The sequence below is a fragment of the Chiroxiphia lanceolata genome, chromosome 5, assembly GCF_009829145.1.
Source record: "Chiroxiphia lanceolata isolate bChiLan1 chromosome 5, bChiLan1.pri, whole genome shotgun sequence".
Classification (NCBI taxonomy): Eukaryota; Metazoa; Chordata; class Aves; order Passeriformes; family Pipridae; genus Chiroxiphia; species Chiroxiphia lanceolata.
Window position 1 is genome coordinate 21,036,265 of NC_045641.1, and position 20,561 is coordinate 21,056,825.

Consider the following 20,561-nt stretch of genomic DNA (forward strand, 5'->3'; position numbering starts at 1 on the left):
CAAGTTTTTTGGAAGTCTGGAGAATAAATGATTCATTCCTACTGCATATTTTTTCCACTTCAAAACTTGACAGTGATTAATCATAAAGCATTTCAAACAAAGGTATGTTATTATTTTAGCGGTAGGCACTTTCAAAGGACTTTGTTTTAGGATCAGCACTATTATTTGTGCATTACACTGAGTAATGAGTGACTGTAGCACAGCTCTCCAGTCATTACTTGCTTATCTTTGCTTTGTCTTCTATGTTATCTTCATTTTTTTTATTCTCACTTGCTACTTTCAAGTAATGTAAGATGGATTTTTTGTTACTGCAAGGTGGAGTTTCTTTCTCATGAGTCCATGGGACTAATCATATGTGTTTATCCAAGATATAACTTAGAGTAAATTGAAGTACCTTCATTTTCCCTGTTACATCTTCTGACAGATTTGATGGGCAATACATTTTAGAATTAATTAATTTTGAAAACATGTATTTCTACATTTTTCTTTTATAATGTGTGAGATAAAAATTGATGGATAATAGATTTTTGTCTGGTATAATTTCTATAGCTTTTGGGAAAAAGAAAAACATAATGGAGGATGCTTAAAAATGTTACATGAAATAGAAGAATTGTCTTAAATTACTGAAACCATGTGATCAGATGAATAGCGTGGACATAATTCAGAGCCTTGATGCAATAGTTTGTTGATAAGAGTTCTATGTAGAGACTAGATGCAGGCTCAAATAGGCTTTTATTTCATCTTGTATTAACATCATAATGGTGTCCACTACTGTGCAACGCTCAGTAAAAGCAATTTTGTACTTAATGACTATTTTTCTGTATCACTGGTGGGATGGTTTTTTTGGCCTTATTGTCTAAAAAATGTGGTGGATCTATCTAACCTTGTATTAGAAGGGGGTGAGCTGCAGACATCTTTTGTCAGTTATTAGATACCATGAATATATAATATGTGACACAGCAATCAGTTTCTTCAATTTCTTTTACAGCTAATGGTGATTTACTGTAGCGCAGCTCATATTTGCATGGAAAGAGTTAGGTCTGGATTATTCTAATTTTAAAACATTAAAATCAAGGCAGAAACAAAGCCTGAGGCAAGATTTCATCTATGGTAGAACAAAGAATGATGCTGCTCTGTGACAAGGATTAAACCATGGTCCAGCCACCTTCCCAGTGTTTGATCTGTTTTCTGTGTCCTAAGCCTTCCTTGACTTACAGACATTGCTTTTCCTCCATTTGATAACTACACTAGTAAAAGTATCCAGATTTTCCTTTTACTGTAGTGTACTGTTAGCATCTTTATTTCTGAACAGAGTTGCATCCATTCATCTGATGTCACTGAGCAGCTTGACTGAGGTTCAGTGAGATCCATATATTGTAACTGAGATTTTCCAAGTTTGGACTAGGAGAGCCAAAGCTCTTCTTCCCACTAGTTGCCATTCTTTACAGGTGATTTTACATTAACTGTGCACTTTGATGAAAAGAGTAGGCTTTTGTGTTTCTGCCTGCATGGATAGCAGCTTTCTCCTCATGTTTTTCCTTCTTTGATGTTAGGTAGAGCCTTTGTACCTTTCAGAATGTTAATGAGAATGAAGCCATGTTTCTACTATCGGAAAAAAAGGATAGGCGTGGTTAAATCCTGTCCTAGTAAAATTCTTGACAGACCACATAACAGCAGAATTTGATCCTGTTTGCTGGTCATTTGCCAACAAGGCAAGACATTGCATTCCCACTGTTTTAGAAATAGGGTGATCTGAATCAGATCACCCATCAGACCTTCTACCCGGAATCCTTAGTATATGCCTGCTGTATGATTTACAAGAAAGAGTTAATTCAGAAGATTAATTTGATATTTGTGTCCTCAAACAAAAGACAGATGTGAGTAATTAGACATTTTATAAAAGTAAACACTGCTGTATTACTGCAATTTATTTTATATGTGAAGGAAACATTCCTGTCTGGTCATCCAGGAGCCTCTCTGGCAGTCACACTTGGACCACCTGAGCTGGGACCAAAGCACCTTCACAGCGGGCAGCTCCAGTGAGACAATAGGTGCCCTGCTTGACTCCCTACACCCACTCACACAGTCAGGCAAGGTTTCCTTACCTTTTGTACCCTGGCAATCTAAGTGTGTGAAAGTCTGGGGTAGTTGGCTCCTGCTGTGTCTCTCAGTGCCCGCTCGCTAGACTGGTCCCACAGGTTCCTGTGCCTTTTGTGCAAACGGCAGCTCCAGTTCATGGCCTCTTGCCCTGGGCTCCCACCCTCCAGAGCTCAATTTGCAGCTTGCACTGCAGCTGAACACAGAGCTGCCTGCACTAATTCTATGTTCATAGATAGTAACTTTTGTCCAAGAACAAGCAAGCACCGTTTTAGCATTTATTAAAACCATTTCAGTGCTTTTACATTTGTCCTGATGTTTCTACACTGTTGTTACATACCTTACAGCATATTAACACATATTCAGTTTGCAAGGTCTTTTTTGATTTCAGGCATAGGTCTTCTGAACACTTTCTAGCTGCTTGCTTCAGCTGTAAATTCTCAGGCTCGTTGCAGCCCTCTGCACATGTCTACCTGGTTAGTCACCTTTGACCCAATGCCTTTTTTTCTCTAGGGCTTTATGAATTCAGCTAATCCTGTATCCCATCATGCTTTGAGAAATGACCAATTAGCTGATCCACTCACTCCTGGATTTCTCAAGAGATATTTTACCACTTGGTATTAAATGCAGAGACAATAGGCTCCTCTCATTAACTTGGTTCTCTGATCCAGATCTCACAAAACAGTGCTGTAGACTTTCTTAAAGCTACCGTATCTGTGTGGCCAGCTTTAATTCAGTTACATTTTTAAAATTAAGGTAATCTTCGGTAGGTTTATTTACATGGAAGACTGCAGAGTCACTAACTCATTCCCATATTTTAGCTCCTGTGCTACAAAAGAAATACTGTTGCTGCTTAATATCACTTTATTTTCAACTGGTATAAAGAAATATAAAGACCTGAAGCAATATATAATACTTAGCCTCATTATCACAATTTTTTATTATCCTCAATGGTAAAAAGTCAACAGATAAAATTCCTTAATATTTTTAGATCCTAATGGTGTTTTTATCCAAGTGTCCAACTCTCAAAGTACTTTAAAGTCAATAAATACAGTTAGGTGCTAAGATCAAAATAGATATATGAATTTAAAAAATGTAACTTGAAGCCTAGATACCTAATTAAATAAACTCGGCCCTCCTAATTTTTAATGTAACTTGATCACAAAACTTAATAATGTAACAAGTTGTTGTGTTTGGAAGAATGAGGAGGTGAATAACTATTTTTAATGAAAAAGGTGTAAACAGACCTAATTGTTTACAAACTGAAGCTAGAAACATTAAACATTAACCTGATTTAAAGGGACTTTTTTGTCCAGTAATGAGGATTATAAATAATATGAGAAACTTCTACATGGGTGTGACACACCCTTCATATCTTGAAATTGCTTATTTTCTTAGTTCTATACACTTCAACTCAGATGGAAACCATCTGGTTTCAGACATTTTAGGGTAACATTCTTTGACTCACTACACATGGAATCAGTCAGAAATTATATTTCCATTGCATTGAAAATTCTGATATTGAAAAAAAATAAAACAGAGACTGAAACTTGTTTTGTGACATTTCAGAATTCTACAAAAAAAATAAAACATTTACTTCCCAAGCGTTTAATTTCTCTGTCTCAGTAATGCTGGCATGTCATCGTGTACTGAATTAAAAAAAAAAAAAGCTCAAAATGATACATTTGAAATAAAAAAATTAAATTTTACCTTAATGTTTTAATATTGCTAAGACAAAAGGAAAAAAATTAACCACTATGTCATTTCATCCTTTCAAATTTTGTCTAACAAATCCAAAATATTTAATTTTTAATTGAACTGCCTTTCCAAAAGCTAAAATAGGTTTTCAAAAAAGATTCTGATCACCTTTAAGTGTGGAAGAGGCCAAGGTAGATGATAATTGTCCCTTTGGGCCTGAAAATCTTTTCTTTTTTAGTCTAATCCACGAACAGAGCTGCACATACATGGTGTCATCACTGTAAGATAATCATAACTTATAAGAGAACTTCAGCTTGTTCCTGCATGGCTGAAACCATCATGGCTCTTGATGAAATTTCCATGAAAGTGGACAAGGCTCCTTGAGCACAAGGTTGCAAGTGAGCACTCGAATAATGTTAGCATGGGCTTAACTTCAGTGTAGGTGTGCTATGTAGAGGATTTCTGCAGTAAACCTCGTTATTTCCATGTGCATCTCCATTTTATTGTAGCAGACTGTAAATCTGCATTACATTTACTTTCTGGGGGTTAGATTTACCTACAAGATTCCCAGTCAGAAGTGATCCCTTCTTGATTTTCATTGCAAATTTGTTCTTATAATTTCATGTAGAGAAAACCACAGAATTCTCTTTTCCCAGTTTCGGACAAAAATCAGCTGATGGTTATTTTCTGAGGTTATTTTTTTGAACTTCAAATTTTGAGACTGTTTTTTGAATGTCACATTCAAGCTCAAATATCGGTAGTCAAACTTAGATTTATCTTCATCAAAGTTAAGTAATTCTTTATATGCAAACTATTTTGGTAGTTCACATTATGAGAAAATAAATATTGGATGACTAGAGGTAACCTAATATAAATAACACATCCCTAATTTTAAGAATAATTTTCTGATACTGGACTTTATGGTTACAGAAATACATGAGGAAAGACGAAAATTGATTTTGCTACATACCTTCTTGAAGATAGCAAAAAGTAAAATGTTTTTTTTAAAACCCCAGTGAATACAAGAGATCTGTGATTATTTTATGATCACAAAAGAGAAGAATGTCTCCACTTATAAAAACAGACCAAGAACTTTCAGAATGAGAACATTAATCACAGCTACTATTTTTCTTAGAAGGTATGATTAAAAGTCAGGTTCCACTGCCTGTGTACAGCATTTCAGTTCAAAGGAGGTGCCAATACAATCTCTGAACACCATGATAGCACTAAGAAGCATGTAAGGGAGAAGTAGGATACCAGCCTAGTATTAAAATAAGGCAACCCAGGACAACTTAATTGAAAACAGTCTTTTGTATCACTGGTAAAATATTTAAAATAAACAGGGTGGAGAATGGAACAAAAAACAGTTAAACCAAAGAGCACTGTAGGGAGCAAAGTATACTGAAAGCAGAAAGAATATATTTATTTCGAAAAGAATATTTTAGCAAAATCCAGCCCTCCTTGTGATGGACTTTCTTTTCCTGTTTAAACATAGTTGCTTACAAGGAATGCTATAAGCTCCTGTGTCATCTTCATGATGCTCTATAAACCACTGTAAGTTTTCCAGATCTTTAGAAAAAACCACCAAGAATAAAGGGGGTCTCCTTTCCTCATTAAGGGTATACCTGGCATGTATCCAGAAAACAGAAAATAGCAGTAAATTTCTTTTTTTGTATTATGCCTCTGCAAGTTCTAAATCTACAACTAGGAAGAACAATGCTTCCCCAGAGGAAAATATTCACACTCACTGTGATGATAAAAAAAAGACATATCTGTGAAAGCATTGCAGCAGTTGACCAGTAAATGTAAGTGGAGGCCAATTTCAATTAATTTTTTTTTGGCCACAGATCGTTTTGAAGTTTGACTGGGCATCCCATGTCCTTTCTGAACTAGTTATACAGGGATTTACTGTGGAGAGGAAAAATCCTCTCTCACAGCCTACCAGGCTTTTTTTTTTTGGCTGGCTATGTGTTTTTTACCCATTCATAAACATCTCCACTACAGATGAATTTTTCTTTTAGCGTCTCACTTTCAAGACTGTGAAAGCTGGCTTTCATTTACACAAATAGCACTAAAAAGTCAAAGGATGAAAAATGTGTACTTTGTGGATTGGATTCTTTTTTCCGAAATAGAAAAAAAAATCAGTAGGTTTGGTGATAGTGAAAATATCCCTTGCAGTTATTTTCCATCTATGCTGGTGTTAATGGAATATATAGTGGTACACTTGGAACTGTTGTTTCTGGGGAGAACAAAAAAAAAAGAAATAAAAATGAAAAGTGAATATTTTACTGTTCAGAATGGAAGTATGAAATAGCAGATTTCTCTTCCTTCATGTCACCTTAGAAACTGATTCTGATGACTGAAGCCAATAGCCAGTGGTCTCATATGGAGGCAGAGCTGTTTTTTTCTCTCTTCATTTTCTATTTTAGAATTAGCATCTGCTTTCCCCATGATGTAAGGATCTTTGTGAGCACATGTGTTTGTGAAATATGCATGGCTATATGCCTGTGAATGTACATGTAGGAATGTAAAAAATAGATTTAAAAGGAATGGATGAGTTGTCTTTATCATAATGTTTTGCGTTCTTTCATGGTCTCACTTAATGCTTTCTAATTTTTATTTTTTAAATTTTTTTGCAAAAGAATTAATAAATATAAGACACAACAATAAACCTTTGCTAAAAAGCCTTTTCTAGAACACTAAAATAAACAAGAGGGATTTTGATATCCTAAAGGATGTTAGTTTTGGGTAGAAAAGCTCATGACTGTTGCTGACAGGTTAGTGAAAAAGCATCATTGACCTGCTACTGCAATGAAAACACATTTGTAAAAAATATTAGGGGATTTTGAGGAAATAAGTTTTACTTAAGGAATTAAGACACCAATATATGGGCTTGAAACGAAGAGAGTTTTTGTCTGTTCAAAGATTATAACAAAATCCTTCATGCTCCATTATACTTTAGGGTATTAGATACTAAGTGCCACTTTTATCCATTCAGAGTTAACTATTGTTTAAAATCCTTATTTTTTAAATTTATTTTCTTTCTATTACTGTATATCGAAAAGTAGTAACACTATTGGCTGAAGAATTAACTGTCTTTGCAAAAGTAAGTCAGTGAATTTTTTGCTGAGGTATCTGGTGAGCTTCTGAGGAAATGGAAAGCCATAAGGATTTAGGTTATTTCCATACTACAGTTAACTTGTGACTGCAAAAAAGGAGGTGCATTGGAGTGAGATTTTTTAACTTGATTTGGACATGAATAGCAGTGAAGTTACCCTGGTGTGGACTTATGCGGAAGAACAGACCCTGCTGAATGCTCAGGTTCTTACTCATAAAGCTAAGCTATCCTGAAGTCCATATAACTTCATCAGAAAACATATGGTTTCTTGGGGAGTTAAATGAAGGTAGCTCTGGAAAAAATGCAAGGCTGCATTCAGACCTCCCAGCCATAGGACTTTGGCATTGAGGATACATTTAATTGTGAAGAATTATTGGTTGAGAAATTTGATCTTCAACCTGTAATTATATCTTCCTAGATATCACTCCCTGTTGACTCATACTCTAGAAAATTATTTTTAACAGAATCTGGAGACACACAAGGGGATGGCAGCAAGTTGGTTGTAGTTTGAATAATAAATACTAAAAATTATTGATTATCAACATTAGTGAAAGTCTCATGCAGAACAGTTACTTACCTTATTTTTCTTTAACATTCAGACCCAAATTTGTCAAATAATGAACTCTCTACTTAAAAAGAATGTCTTGATGGACTCACAGACTATCCTGATTTTTGTGCACAGATCTTGAGTTTGGAGCATCTTGTAGTTTTTAGTATCTTCAACAATCTTTGTGCTGATCTAGGTTCCTGGCAATTGGAACAGATTTTTAATATAATCAGGTCTAGATTTTCTAGACTTCCAATATAACCAGTGGAAGCACCAGAAGAGGAGGAGAAATGGAATTGTTTGGTTTTCCTCATATGTCACACTGTCAGAAGTGTGCAGTGTCCTGTCAGACAGAGGCTCTCTCTGCCTGTGGCAGCACTCTGTGAGCCTCACAGGAGTTCTCACTGAGGCTTCTTCTGAGTGTCTGACTTCTGTTCCCCTACTTGGAAGAAGAACTTCAAATATTTCTGTAATGTCTTTTTGAAACTTTCCACAGGCCTACATTAAAATTTTTTGGCCTAATGACCAGTCATATATAATTCATCTTAAAACCAGCTGACAAATTCCTGCTAGGTAGAACTGCATCCCAGATATGCCCTGGCTATTTGTCCTGAGCTTTTTCAGGAACAATGTGATTTGTGATGAAGCTGTCATGAAATAATCGACTTGCAAATGTGTATACTGAGTCAGGTGAGGTATACCTCCTTATGCTAAGAAATAGACAGCTTGTCAAAGCAAGTGCATAGCTTGATCCCTTTCCTATTACAATGCTAAGGCTAGTGTTATATTTATGTGGGGAAAAAAAAGTTTAGAGGGTAAACTAGTTCCATGTAGTATGGTTGTGGTTCCAACACTGATCCCACTTGAACTGAAAACTGTCTTCAGCTTTTTTGGTACAAAGACAGTACCCTTTCTTGCATAACCTACTAAGGTGGTCCATAATGTAGTGCTGAGTCCTACCTGGGGTGGGAGACAATACGGCCCTTGTATTTGCATTTATCTTCATCGTTCAATTTTTCTTCAGGAAATTCATTTGTTTGTGCAAATTTTCTACCAAGTCTGTCTGATATTTTCCAAATACACATTCAATGTCGATTCAATTAAATTATGACACCCAGCTTCATACAGTTGAGTATTTAATGGTTTACAAGCACCATGTCATCTTGTGATTTCAGAACCCCAGGGAGTAAAAACTAGTATTTATTATTTTAAAATCATTGCAATTTTAACTGCCAAAATTACGCAGGTACTACATATACTTTTTTCCCCACTTGGAAGAATCACTTCTGTAAGAGCTCCAAAAGAATAGAAAACGTTTATTGATCCTGTGTACTGACAATATCTTCAAAATCTCCCTTTTTTTTTTTTTTGTTTGGTGGTAATGTGTGTTTCCCACAAGCTGTCTTATACAGACCACCTGTAAGCAAACCAAACCTAGCCTTGAACAATTTGTTTAAGATATGACTTTTATCACAATGGAGAAAAGGACTCAGAAACATGCTTTTGTAGATCAGGTCTGGTTACAACTCCATTTTTAAAAGTGGGTTCCCAGCTGCTAACCGTGGTGCAGAGTGGCTGGACTGAGCACTGGATCACAAGTGAGGCAGCTTCTGCCATGAACCTGATTTCCAGCTCCCACCTCTGCTCTCCTTCTCTTTATCATCGCCTGGCCCCAGGTGCTGGATATCGCACTTGATAGGTGCTAGACAGAAGAGAAATGGATACTTGTCATCACTGACACAATGCAGTTCATATTAACTGTTTTCTTTCTCAAATCAAGCTCTAGGATGGCTGAGAATGACCTTAGCTTTACAGATCTGAGAACAGACAAAAGAGGCTTAGCACAGTTTAGTGCTAAGACTTTTATTTTCCCCCAGAGTAGCTGAAGAACTACTTTCCATCAGTGGCCTCTTAATGTCTTTGAAATGCGTGACAGATGCAAACTCTTAATTTCATTTCCTATGTCATATATGAATTAGGGAATGGGTACAAGAGCAGTGGGTAGAATACTAATCTCCATAGTAGAGCTACCTGAAGTGAGTCTGTCTGGCTGACTTTGTTTTTGGTCTCAATAACAGCTTTTAGCGCAGTGCCCTCTGAAGCCTCATCATAGGTTCTTTTAATTGATAGGGCTTAAACATCTAATTTCCTTCTCAGTAAGAAGAAAGTTACTTCTCATTTCTTCTTAAAAATGTTAGATTTATCATCATTTTGGCCAAGGGAAATTTAGACCAATATATTTTTTTAAGTACATCCCCAGACAATGAAGGATAAAAAATATTTTAAAAACCAGCCACAGGGACAAGCAGTCATCATCCCAAATCAGTCAGAAATGCTGACAGAGTGAAATGTGTAGATGCTATTTGTTCTTATGATTCAGAACCATAAATTCTCCAGAGACATTAGATGCCTGAACCACCTGCCCTTTGGCACCTCTGCAGCAAATGGTAAATCCATTGGTATCACATATGAGACATCTGTTCTCAAACCCTATTTCTTCTTGATTTGGGGAAATCTCTCTTTTGTTCACGCTTCATAAGATAAATCCTTACAGCTGGCCTTAAAACTTGTCTTTTTAGTACCTCAGCTACCTATTTTGGAGGAATGATTATTCCTTATTCAGTTTGCTGGCGCATAAGAATCCTTTTCTTAGGCACTTATCTCTCTCTGTGTCTGGGCACTTAGCCCAGGCTGTAGATTTCAAAGCCAGCAGGGCGCCAAGAGGTTAGACACTGTAATGCTGTGAGTATCTTTCTGGATCTAGCATTTCATCATTAGCTGAAATTGATACCCTGTTATTTGTTTGAGCAACAGTTGTGTATGCAATATATAGGTAAGGATGTATACAAGGTGGTTTTTGTGTTGGAAATAGCTTACACAGTCAATTATAAATGTACCAACAAGTCTGAAGTGCATTTTATTTTGTTCCTAGTAGTACTTAACACATTCTTCAATGCAGAGATGCTGAGATACAGAGTACAGTCATGGCTGAACTTGCTGCCACAGTGATGGAAAGGTGTTTCTTCTACACTATTTTCATGCAAATAGCCTCTTTAGATACTGCAGTTTTTCATTGCTTGATAGCCATTTCACTCAGATTGTAGATGGCTATATGTAGTTTATTATATATATGCATTTTGTAATATTTGCATTTGAGTTTTATGTGGATAGAATGATTTTTTTCCTAAGGGCTTTTGCATGAGTAGAAGTAGTTGAAAAATGCGCTCTTAAAATATATGAGGTAACAAATTATTAATTTATGTCATTTTTAGGATCTCTGTTACTTTTTGTGCTGAAGGACTCTGGGGACATCTGGAAGCTTGGCATTTTTTTCTAGTTTTTATTTTTTTAAAAATGAATTGCTGATTGTTTCATTTACAGGTTATCTGCTAAATATTTCTCTTACATTTCTGCCCTGTTACTTGGGAAAGAGGTTGCAGTAAAGGGCTTTTTGAGTGTCTATCACTATAGCCTAATATCATCTTAGATAATTGGCTGAAGCTTTTCACAGTAGAGTGTCCATCTTTTCATTAGTGGATTTTCAAAAATACCATATGAATATTAGGATTGCCTGCTATAAAGGCTTATTTGTTGTTGTTGGCAAATTAGTTGTCCATTGTGGAGGAACCAAGATGTTCATAAAAATGTGAAGAAATTTAATGCCAGAAAAAGGCTCTATATTCCATTTTAAAGCAGATGAGTAAATTATTTATGTTACGTTGTGACACTATTTGTAGATGGTAAAGAATTATGTACAAAAAATTTTTGTTAGAAATGGTAGATGTTCTGACTTGCAAATATTTCTTTCACGTAAAGCAGAGAAGAATTCAGGACAAGCCTATGCTGTAGAATGAATTTCTCAATCTAACAAAATAATAATGTAACCACAACTAATTGATATCTAACTGAAAAAGGTGATATGTTTACCTGCGAATAAAACTGGCTGATATAATTTAAAAGTTGTTATTTTTACACTGGCAGTTGATAATTCTGTGCTTCTTTTATCCCATATCTAAACCTGTTTGCTTGTTTTGCTTAAAGATTAAATACATTAAGCTTAAGAAAGCTTACAAAAGGGGCCTCAGTAAAGTCTTCATGTAAGTCTACATCCCAAGCTTCACCTGGCTGGACCCTTGTTTTTGTTCAAATCCTATCACTGATAGTGTGCATCAACCTAATAAGCAAAGTACTTTCAAAAAACAGAAGGTTGACATTTTGATAGGGGGATAAGACTGCTGAGACTGTTGGAAAGCCTCCCGATACATGACATAGCCATCTAACTATGACTTTGGTTGACTAATTACCCTTAATACATAGTAATGTATGTGCCTCAAATGATCTTATACATCAGAAAATAAATACTAGCATTCATTAAAGATAGAACATCTCTCTTAAAACACGTTCATATTCACACTGAAGGCAACCTTCAGTGTAGAAGTATTCAGATGCAGAGATGCAAAACATATTTTGCTTTGCTTTTGTCTAGTAACATGTCACTTTTTGTTAGAGTTAACATTAATTTTCTTGATTTTCTGGGTTTATTAATGATTAGATTCTCCACAAGAGGCTTTTATGCTTGGAATAACAATGGGCAAGGACAAATACTTTTGGGATGCAGTAGACGTAGTAATGAGAATCAGGTAATAGTTCTTAAGAAAAAATAATTAAAATAGGCAAATCAGCAAACAATAATATATCACCTATGGTATAGGAAGCTGGTGCCAATATAGACTCAGTGATTCAAGCAACAGGCTGAAGGAATTTTTCTCCTTGCATGCATACACAAATAACAATATTGTAACTAGGAAGTAGAGGTTCCCTTGAACTGGTGTATGAAAGCTATTAGAAATCCCTAAGTTTCTGTAGAAATTTGGCCCTTTTTTTCCTGACAGGTAAAACATAAAGATTTCAATTAGCACTTTCCTCCCTCTGTCAGGAAGAGATATAAAAAAATATCATCTCTGAGTTTGTGTTCATTTGCTGATTAGTAATTTAGAATATTCAATGATAACCTCTTAAATAATTAAGACAACTTAATTAAGAATGTCATAATAACAATTAAAAGTGATCTGTATGTATTCGTTCATAAGAGGACATTGCAAATTCTCTACATTGTACTCTCTGCTGAGAAAGTAGAGGTGTATGACAGTACCTGATACCAAAGAGCCACATTAGGAACAACTCCCTCAGGGGAGAAAGAGGAGGGGCAGACACTGATTTCTTCTCTGTGGTGACCAGTGACAGAACCCAAGAGAATGGCCTGAAATTGTGTTAGGGGAGGTTTAGGTTGGATATTAGAAAAAGGTTCTTCACCCAGAGGGTGGCTGGACACTGGAGCAGGTTCCCCAGGGAAGTGGTCACACCACGAACCCTAACAAGAGTTCAAGAAGCATTTGGACAGAACTCTCAGGCACGTGGTGTGACTCTTGTGGATGGTCCTGTGCAAGGCCAGCAGTTGGATTTGATGATTCTTGTGGATCCCTTCCAACTCAGCATATTCTGTGATTCTGTGAACATAAGATAACTGTGGAATTGTGGCTCCATGGTTCAATGCAATGCTGTGGCAAGGCTGAGTTCTCAGGTGCTCTGAATTAGATAAGTCTGTGGAACTCAGTCCAGCTGAGCCAGTGTGGTGCTTGACAATATACATCTGGATTCTGTTTAAAAATGTATTCAAAAATTAAATAACAGGTAATGGTGTTGTAATCTTTAAGACATTAAATGTGCAAGTAAGTACAGTGAATATTTCAAAATACACAGATAATTTTACTTTTGCTGTGCTGCTGTATCTCAGATTAGCACCTTACTTTCTTTACCTGCCTGGCTAACTCTGGATTATCTGAAGTATGGATATTTAGTGTGTTAAAATTCTTCTTTTTTTTTTTTTTTGTATCATTTTAATTTTTCTTAGGAGGTGTTTGCATTGCTCAGTCACTCAAAATCCCTCGGGAACCAAGACCAGGAGAATTTGAAAAGATCATCAAGCGCTTGTTGGAAACTCCAAATGCTCGAGCAGTGATCATGTTTGCGAATGAAGATGATATTAGGTGCCTGTTTCCTAATTTTGTGTATTGAAGATGTTTCCTCTTCACAAAGATGCTTGGTTAGCTGGTGCAGAATAGAGTAATAAAGGAGTTTCAGATTCAATCCCATGTAAAAATTCTTGGAAATCTGATGATAAGAAATTGAGTTATAATTGTACGACGTGCTAGTCCTTTATTCTGTGTAGTTCTAACCTGTTCCTAGCTCCAAAGAGTCCAGTGCCAATAGATTGTTATTTGGTGACTGAAAAGGAAGAAACAAATAAGAATACTAGAAAAATACTGCTAAAGATGAAACAAATTGACTTGTGTAGTACTGTATCTTGAGTTCATTACAGATGTTGTTGAATATGCTTTAGACTGTGAAAACTATTGACTACATGATTAGTGTAAGTTTACTTATGCATAGCCAAAATAAATGCTGGGGGTTCTCAGGTTCTTTGTAAATGCAGTTTGTTTAATTAATCATCTGTTGTTTGTTTGCAGGCGAATACTGGAAGCAGCAAAAAAAGCTAATCAGTCTGGACATTTCCTCTGGATTGGCTCAGACAGCTGGGGGTCAAAAATTTCACCAGTTCAGCAGCAAGAGGAGATTGCAGAAGGAGCAGTAACCATTCTACCCAAAAGAACATCAATAGATGGTAGGGGCACACATGGCACAAAAACCTTGTTCTCTGCCAATGTTCAAGTACCATAGGTCTCTTTAAAAAATAATTAAAAAATCATGTAGTCCTTGATTACAGGGTAATCAGGAAAAACTTTCCAACTAAGTAACTTGAGTGGACCTGATCCAACAATCATTTAATATCTCTGTTAAGATGAGGAGATGCTGAATCTGCAATTAGGCAATCTTATAATTGTCTCCTAATTAGGACATTTAGGGTCGAGAGCTTCTTAACATAGCCTGGTGGTTTTTTGGGACAAATAAGGAGAGTACTGGATGGATGATAATGAGTCAGCTTATTCTCTGGGGAGGACATCAATCTATGCCCTTCTTTCCTCTCCTAAACTTACTTTAGGAACCCACTAAATTAACTAAGATTCAGACTTAGTGGATGAAGTGGAAGTTGGCTTGAAGCACTTTATTCCTGTGAGGGTTCTGGACATTGTAACATCACTTAATGTCTCGTTAAGTGCACTAAACTGGTAATTCATTAGAAAAAAATGAGCACTACTGATGTTACATGGAGAATTTAGCCACAGGGAGATATTTGTAAAGAGTGTAATCCAGATGGGATGTGTTAATCATGATTTGATTATGGCTGCTGGATTGTAAGGGTAAGGCTGGAGATCAAGTTTCAGCAGGAGTCTTTACTTTCTCATATGATGTCATTAGATATATAAATAAAAGCGGAAGTTTAGGTGTTCTGGAAGCCCTCTGGTTCAATGAAGAGGGCCCCCATTATCTTAAGTGACCTTGAAATGAAATCTAATCCTTAGATTAGATTAATCTACTATGCTGATAAAATATCTTATTATAGTAGTTTGTATCTAAAACTTTTTCTTGTTATATTTATACAAAATCTGTTATTGTCTTTAAATTACTATTTTGATACAGTATCACATTTTAATGCTTCTTTCCCTTCTCTTGAATGTAGGATTTGATAGATATTTTCGGAGCAGAACACTTGCTAACAATCGAAGAAATGTCTGGTTTGCAGAATTTTGGGAGGAGAACTTTGGATGCAAGTTAGGATCACATGGAAAAAGAAATAGCAATATCAAGAAATGCACAGGTAACTCTGAAAGTAAAACATTATCTGTAAATTGTTCATTTACAGGAGTGCAGGAAAGGAATCGCTTTCTTTTCATCACTTTTCTGTCTTGCTTCAATTCTCCAATGCATACTGCTGAGCTGTAAGAAAAGTGTGACATTTTTTCTTAAACATGAAGAAAAAATTCATGGACAATGTAAGAGAAATCTAGTAGTTAATTTGCACAAATCCAGTGATGGTACACAATTTGTTAAGGACCTGTGGCAGTGGTTCAATTCCATTCATGTTTTCAATGACCTCCTCTCTGATCCTATCTGTAGTTGTCAATATGATTTTTTTTTTTTAGTGAATGGGTACATCACAGTAATTCTCACGTTGTTATCCCTGAAGTATATACGGCGAAAATTAAATTTCTGTTTAAACTATTGAGGTCTTGATGATAGGTCAAGTCTTGAACTCCTTATTTAGTTTACAAACTCTGAGGGTGGAGTAAAAATCAATACGTTCTTATTGCTTGTCCTCATGTGTAAAAAACAGGATTCTATATCATATTATAAAACTGAAAGCCTTTATAAAGTTTGAGCAAAAACTCTAGGTAATTATCACTTGTTTTCACAAACCTGCTTGCTCAGGCATCAAATTGTCACAACAGTTAATAGAGCACTCACATCAATAGCTGAGTTTGATCTTATATTTTCTTGTTGTTACTTGGAAAGTTTATTACAGGAGTGTTACCTTCTGTGACTACAGCAGATTGCTTATGTTACTTCTTGTGTAGATACCTTTACCTAATGTCAGGGTAATTTCTTTAATTACTGCCACTACCCCCAGCATTACGGGTTGTGACCACCCTCTCTGTTATTAGTGGAAGCAGCAATACCCAATTTTCTGCGCTATGTACATAAGTCACCTGTGATGTGCCTTGATTTCCCCTCTTCCACTAAATAATGCTCTCCACATGGAAAATGAACTTTTTTGTTCACTGGCTCTCCCAAGGTTTTTGGCTGTCTGGTGACACTTTCACACAACCTTTGTTATAGAGGTGCTCTTCCAAACATTCTGCACACCAACACTCCTGTTCTCCTGGCTTTGTCAGACAGATACACTGTGCAGTACCCAAGCACATGCATTCCTGCATTTTCTGAACCATCAAATTTATTGTATATGTACTGTACCATCAATTCAAACACTGCACTGGACTTCTCAAAGATTAGATACATCTCACAGAAATATCAGAGCCAATGCTTGCACTCTCTCATTTCAGTAATGCCTTGTCTTCTGCCTTTTACCACATACTCCACCAAAAAAAAAAAAAAAAGAGTAATATTCACTTCCTCACTGAGCTAAATGATAACTCATTACTCTAATCCTTTACTTATTGGCCTTGATTCACATAGCAGTAAGTCATGGCTGGATAGTTACCCATGTCTGGAAAGGAATTATTTTGTTTTTACTATTTTAAGTAGAAAATACATAGCTTTAAGTTCTTCAGGTGGAATAAGGGCTGTGAAGCTCTAAATGTTACCACAGATGGTTGTATGACTTGTCTCAGCCTCATCACATCTGTCAAATTGAATTACCAAGTGAAAAGTAGTGTATAAAAGGCACAGGCTATATCTTGATAGATCCAAAATAATTTCTGATTGAAACAGATATCCATATATTTTATGAAACAAAATTATGGTATGTTCTCTGTGCCTGAAAATAGAAAGAAAACATTCTCTGTACCCAGGAAGTTAATATGATCAAATGGTGGGATGAAGGCATGGGCGGTCTCATATGTTGGTTGCACATGTATTTTCACCCACAGGGGAAAAACCTATGAATTCTTCTGCAAGAGCACCTACAAGTGATAGGACTCATGACTAAAACCAGTTAAAAGTAGCTTACCACAATAGAAAAGACACTTGGACAGCAGCAGACTCGAAACCAGCTGGTGATTCATCATGATCCCTATGCTTATCTAACTCAAATTTAAAGGGTTGGGTAACAAAAATATGTTCATTTTAAGTAAACTGAAACAAGAGTTTGGGAGTGGGCAAGTTCAAAATAAACCTCCTATGATTTAAGGAAAATTCTAGATGGAGAATGGGGGAATGACCTCAGCCAAGTATAGGCCCAGATAATTACAAACGACAACTTGATACACCCCAGTTATTTGTTAGGGCCTCCCATGCACAAAACAGAGACAGCAATGAAATCCTGGCTGGTTCTTCATACTACAAATGAGTCAGTGTACTATGATCTTCTATGTCTACTAAACATTAAATATCCCACTCCTGAAATTATCTTTTCCTTGAGAAGACAGAGGTTTACTTCATGGCCAAGTCTGCTCTGAAATAATGGTGGTAAATAAAAGAAATGAATGAATCCCCAAATTTCAATACAAATATAAGAGCCGTTACATTTAGTTATTTATAGCTTAATATTGAAATCCGAACCTTGGCCTATCCCAGTTGTCATTTGTCCTTCCAGTGGATTTTCTCTGATATTTTATGTGTAGTTTCTCAGTCCTAATTTTCAGCTCAATTCTTAAAAAGAATATGCAGGTGACTGCACACAGGAACAGGTTGCCCAGGGAGGTCGTGGACTTTCCTTCACTGCAGATATTCAAGAACTCTCTGGATACAGTTCTGTTCCATGTGCTCTAGGATGACTCTGCTTGAGCAGGGAGGTTGGATCAGATGACCCCTTGTGGTCCTTTCCAGCCTTACCTGTTCTGTGATTGTATGATTCTGTATTCCTGTCTCTAGTTGAGGACTTGAAGACTGAACTTAAAAACACCATTTATCCTGATTTTCCTGTATTTTTATCTGGACACTGCAGATAATAAGATTCTTTTTGTGTTTTGCCCACCAGTCCAATTTGTGTATTGTGTTCCTGTCTCTAGAAGTGTTCAGGAGGCTTCTGGACATGGCACTTGGTAGTATGGTTTAGGGGTAATTATGAAGGTGTGGGATTGACAGCTGGTCTAGATGACCTTGGAGGTCTCTTCCAAGCTTGAATGATTCTGTGATTCTGTGATGTCAGTAGGCAGTAGTACACTGAAAGATATCCAAAAGCTTGAGATACAGCCATAATCTGAAAATCTCTCTCTCCAATAATATTAAAAGGCAAATTGATAGATATAAAGTTTTCTCAGTCTTGAGATGAGTTTTATTATGCCTTCCTGTTTATCTTACTTAGGAGGTGCTTGAATCTTTTTCTCATATAACATTTGTAATTCCCAACAACAAAACTGATATCCTATTCTCTATTTAGTCGAGTTATTCATATTCAAATTTTTACTAGCTGCGGTGAAGATGCTACTGATTTAATCCAATTTCAAGCATTTTTTTTTCCCTGTGAAGACACTAGAAAATGCTTAGTAGTGAAAAACCTTTCTCTCTTTTCTTTTCCATGTAAAATCAACAGTGTTTTTAGCACTGGAAGTCCTGAAGGGTTCCTTGAAGGTTAGAATTACACAAGGGTATAAACCTTCTTATTACTTCTGTTCTCATGCATTACTGATTATTACAGTCAAGTGTTGTGATGGCTTGAACAGTTTTTTTAAATCGTTATTTTAAATATACAATTGTTATTTATTTAAACTTTATTTTAAAATCCTCTTTATTTTTGTTGCTGTTGCTTCTTATTACTAAAAGAATTTGTGCTTTGGAGAGAAATAAAATAATAAGTTTCTCTTGAGTTTGCCTGTTTGTTTACTTTCTGATTTTTGCCATTTTACAAAAAGCAATGATTCACCTAAACTTTGAAAAAGTAATTTCTTTGCCACTATTGATTTGCTGCTAGCTCTGTGTGTTTCTGAATTTTAGTGTACATTGATCAAATCCTCAATATTAGAATAGTACATTGAAAAATGTTAAAGATTTGTTCCAATTTCTCTGGAATTAAAAAAAAAAAATCAAATTGGACCATTAACTTAGTGAGCACGAATATTTCAATGACTACCTTTAAACTTTTTTATTCAGGGAAGGAGAAAAGCATTTGCAGAGAAAACTCATTTGTCTTACTACAACAAAATGGAAAAGAATGTAGCACGACTAGGATTGAACCATATGTGGCAGTTACCAGAAGCCTTACTTTACATATTTTTTCAAGGCGCAGGTTTTCTATATTCATAGATATAGAAAATAAAAAGAACTTTCATGAGATGAGACATGAATCTTTCAGGGTCCTCCAACAGTCTTTCTTTAGCACTGGGATCTCTGTGGGAATGGGAAGTGAGGAGATGAGAAGCTTTTTGCTCATCCCTGTGCTCCCAGCAGAAAACTGTAAAGACAGAGACAGTATTCATCCTTTGATTCCTATTGATTCTTCAAGACAAAGGACTTTCACCGTGATTACAGGAGATGGCAGAGACTCTATGCCTACTTTAACATCCTGGAGTATTTTCATCTCCCTCAGCTTCCCATTCATCCGGTGGGCCAAGTTTCTGGTAGCTGAAGTTTAGGCATTATTCAGGAACATTGTGGACTGACCAGATTTATTCCTGTCATTGTGTTCTTAGCTCTTGGTTGTGGAGCTATTACTTGTCAGTCCTGCCTTAAGATAGATTTCTAGGTCTTGTGTTTCTCAAGAACTCTACAGAAGGATGAATACAAATATTTGAAAATGAAACAAAGATATTGCAGAGTACTATTTTAATAATTGCATTAAAAAGAAGTTCTGAAAATATACACCATCACTCTTTCAGAAAAGCAAAACACAGTGATAGAAAAAGAAAGCAACATTAATGATGAAGAGTAAAGAGAGGGGTAAGAATTAAATGAAATTTACTCAAATTTGCTTCCATTAACTTCACAGGCTGCTAATATTTGATTTCATTCTAACAAAAAATTCTGATGTCCTTTTTATATATATATAAAGTATTTCTATGTATATATGTGCTTCCACATGTAGATATGTGTTTGCGTGAATAAGTAGAAATGTAACATGTAACATGTAACATGTAACAAAGTTGGATACTCATGTTTTAATGGATAAAAACATAGCCTCAAATTCAAATCTGACATAAGAAGACACAGTTTGATTGAGATTTGTTCCGGACTTTCCCCACAGAATCCCTCAAAGGCATGCATTTATCATAGTGTTTACAGTCTTTGAACAGCAAAATGTGGCCCTTTAATAAAACCTCAACAAAAACATTAATTAAGAATCTTCATGTAAATCCCTACAGAAGTAGTCTCTTCCCTTGTTTTGTATGGTTAGTATTTTAATTACTCTTCAAACCTAATCAGCCTTTAACTGCCTATAATGGCTGACTGTGTTGCTAAAAATGAAGGTGGAAGAGTTTCCAAAAGTATAGAGAGACCTGTGTAAATTAGTCTCATTTGAATTAACTC

General features: G+C 35.9%; 1 protein-coding gene across 4 annotated transcripts in view; it reads left to right on the forward strand.

The window, feature by feature from the left end:
• The window catches only part of GRM8 (glutamate metabotropic receptor 8), a 331,061-nt gene that overhangs the window by 135,280 nt on the left and 175,220 nt on the right, over positions 1–20,561 (forward strand). For all 4 annotated transcript variants that reach the window (XM_032688651.1, XM_032688648.1, XM_032688650.1 and 1 more), the window contains 3 exons: positions 13,372–13,507; positions 13,988–14,142; positions 15,100–15,237. In XM_032688651.1, coding sequence (XP_032544542.1) covers positions 13,372–13,507; positions 13,988–14,142; positions 15,100–15,237 — 429 coding nt within the window. The remainder of the gene's footprint in view (positions 1–13,371; positions 13,508–13,987; positions 14,143–15,099; positions 15,238–20,561) is intronic.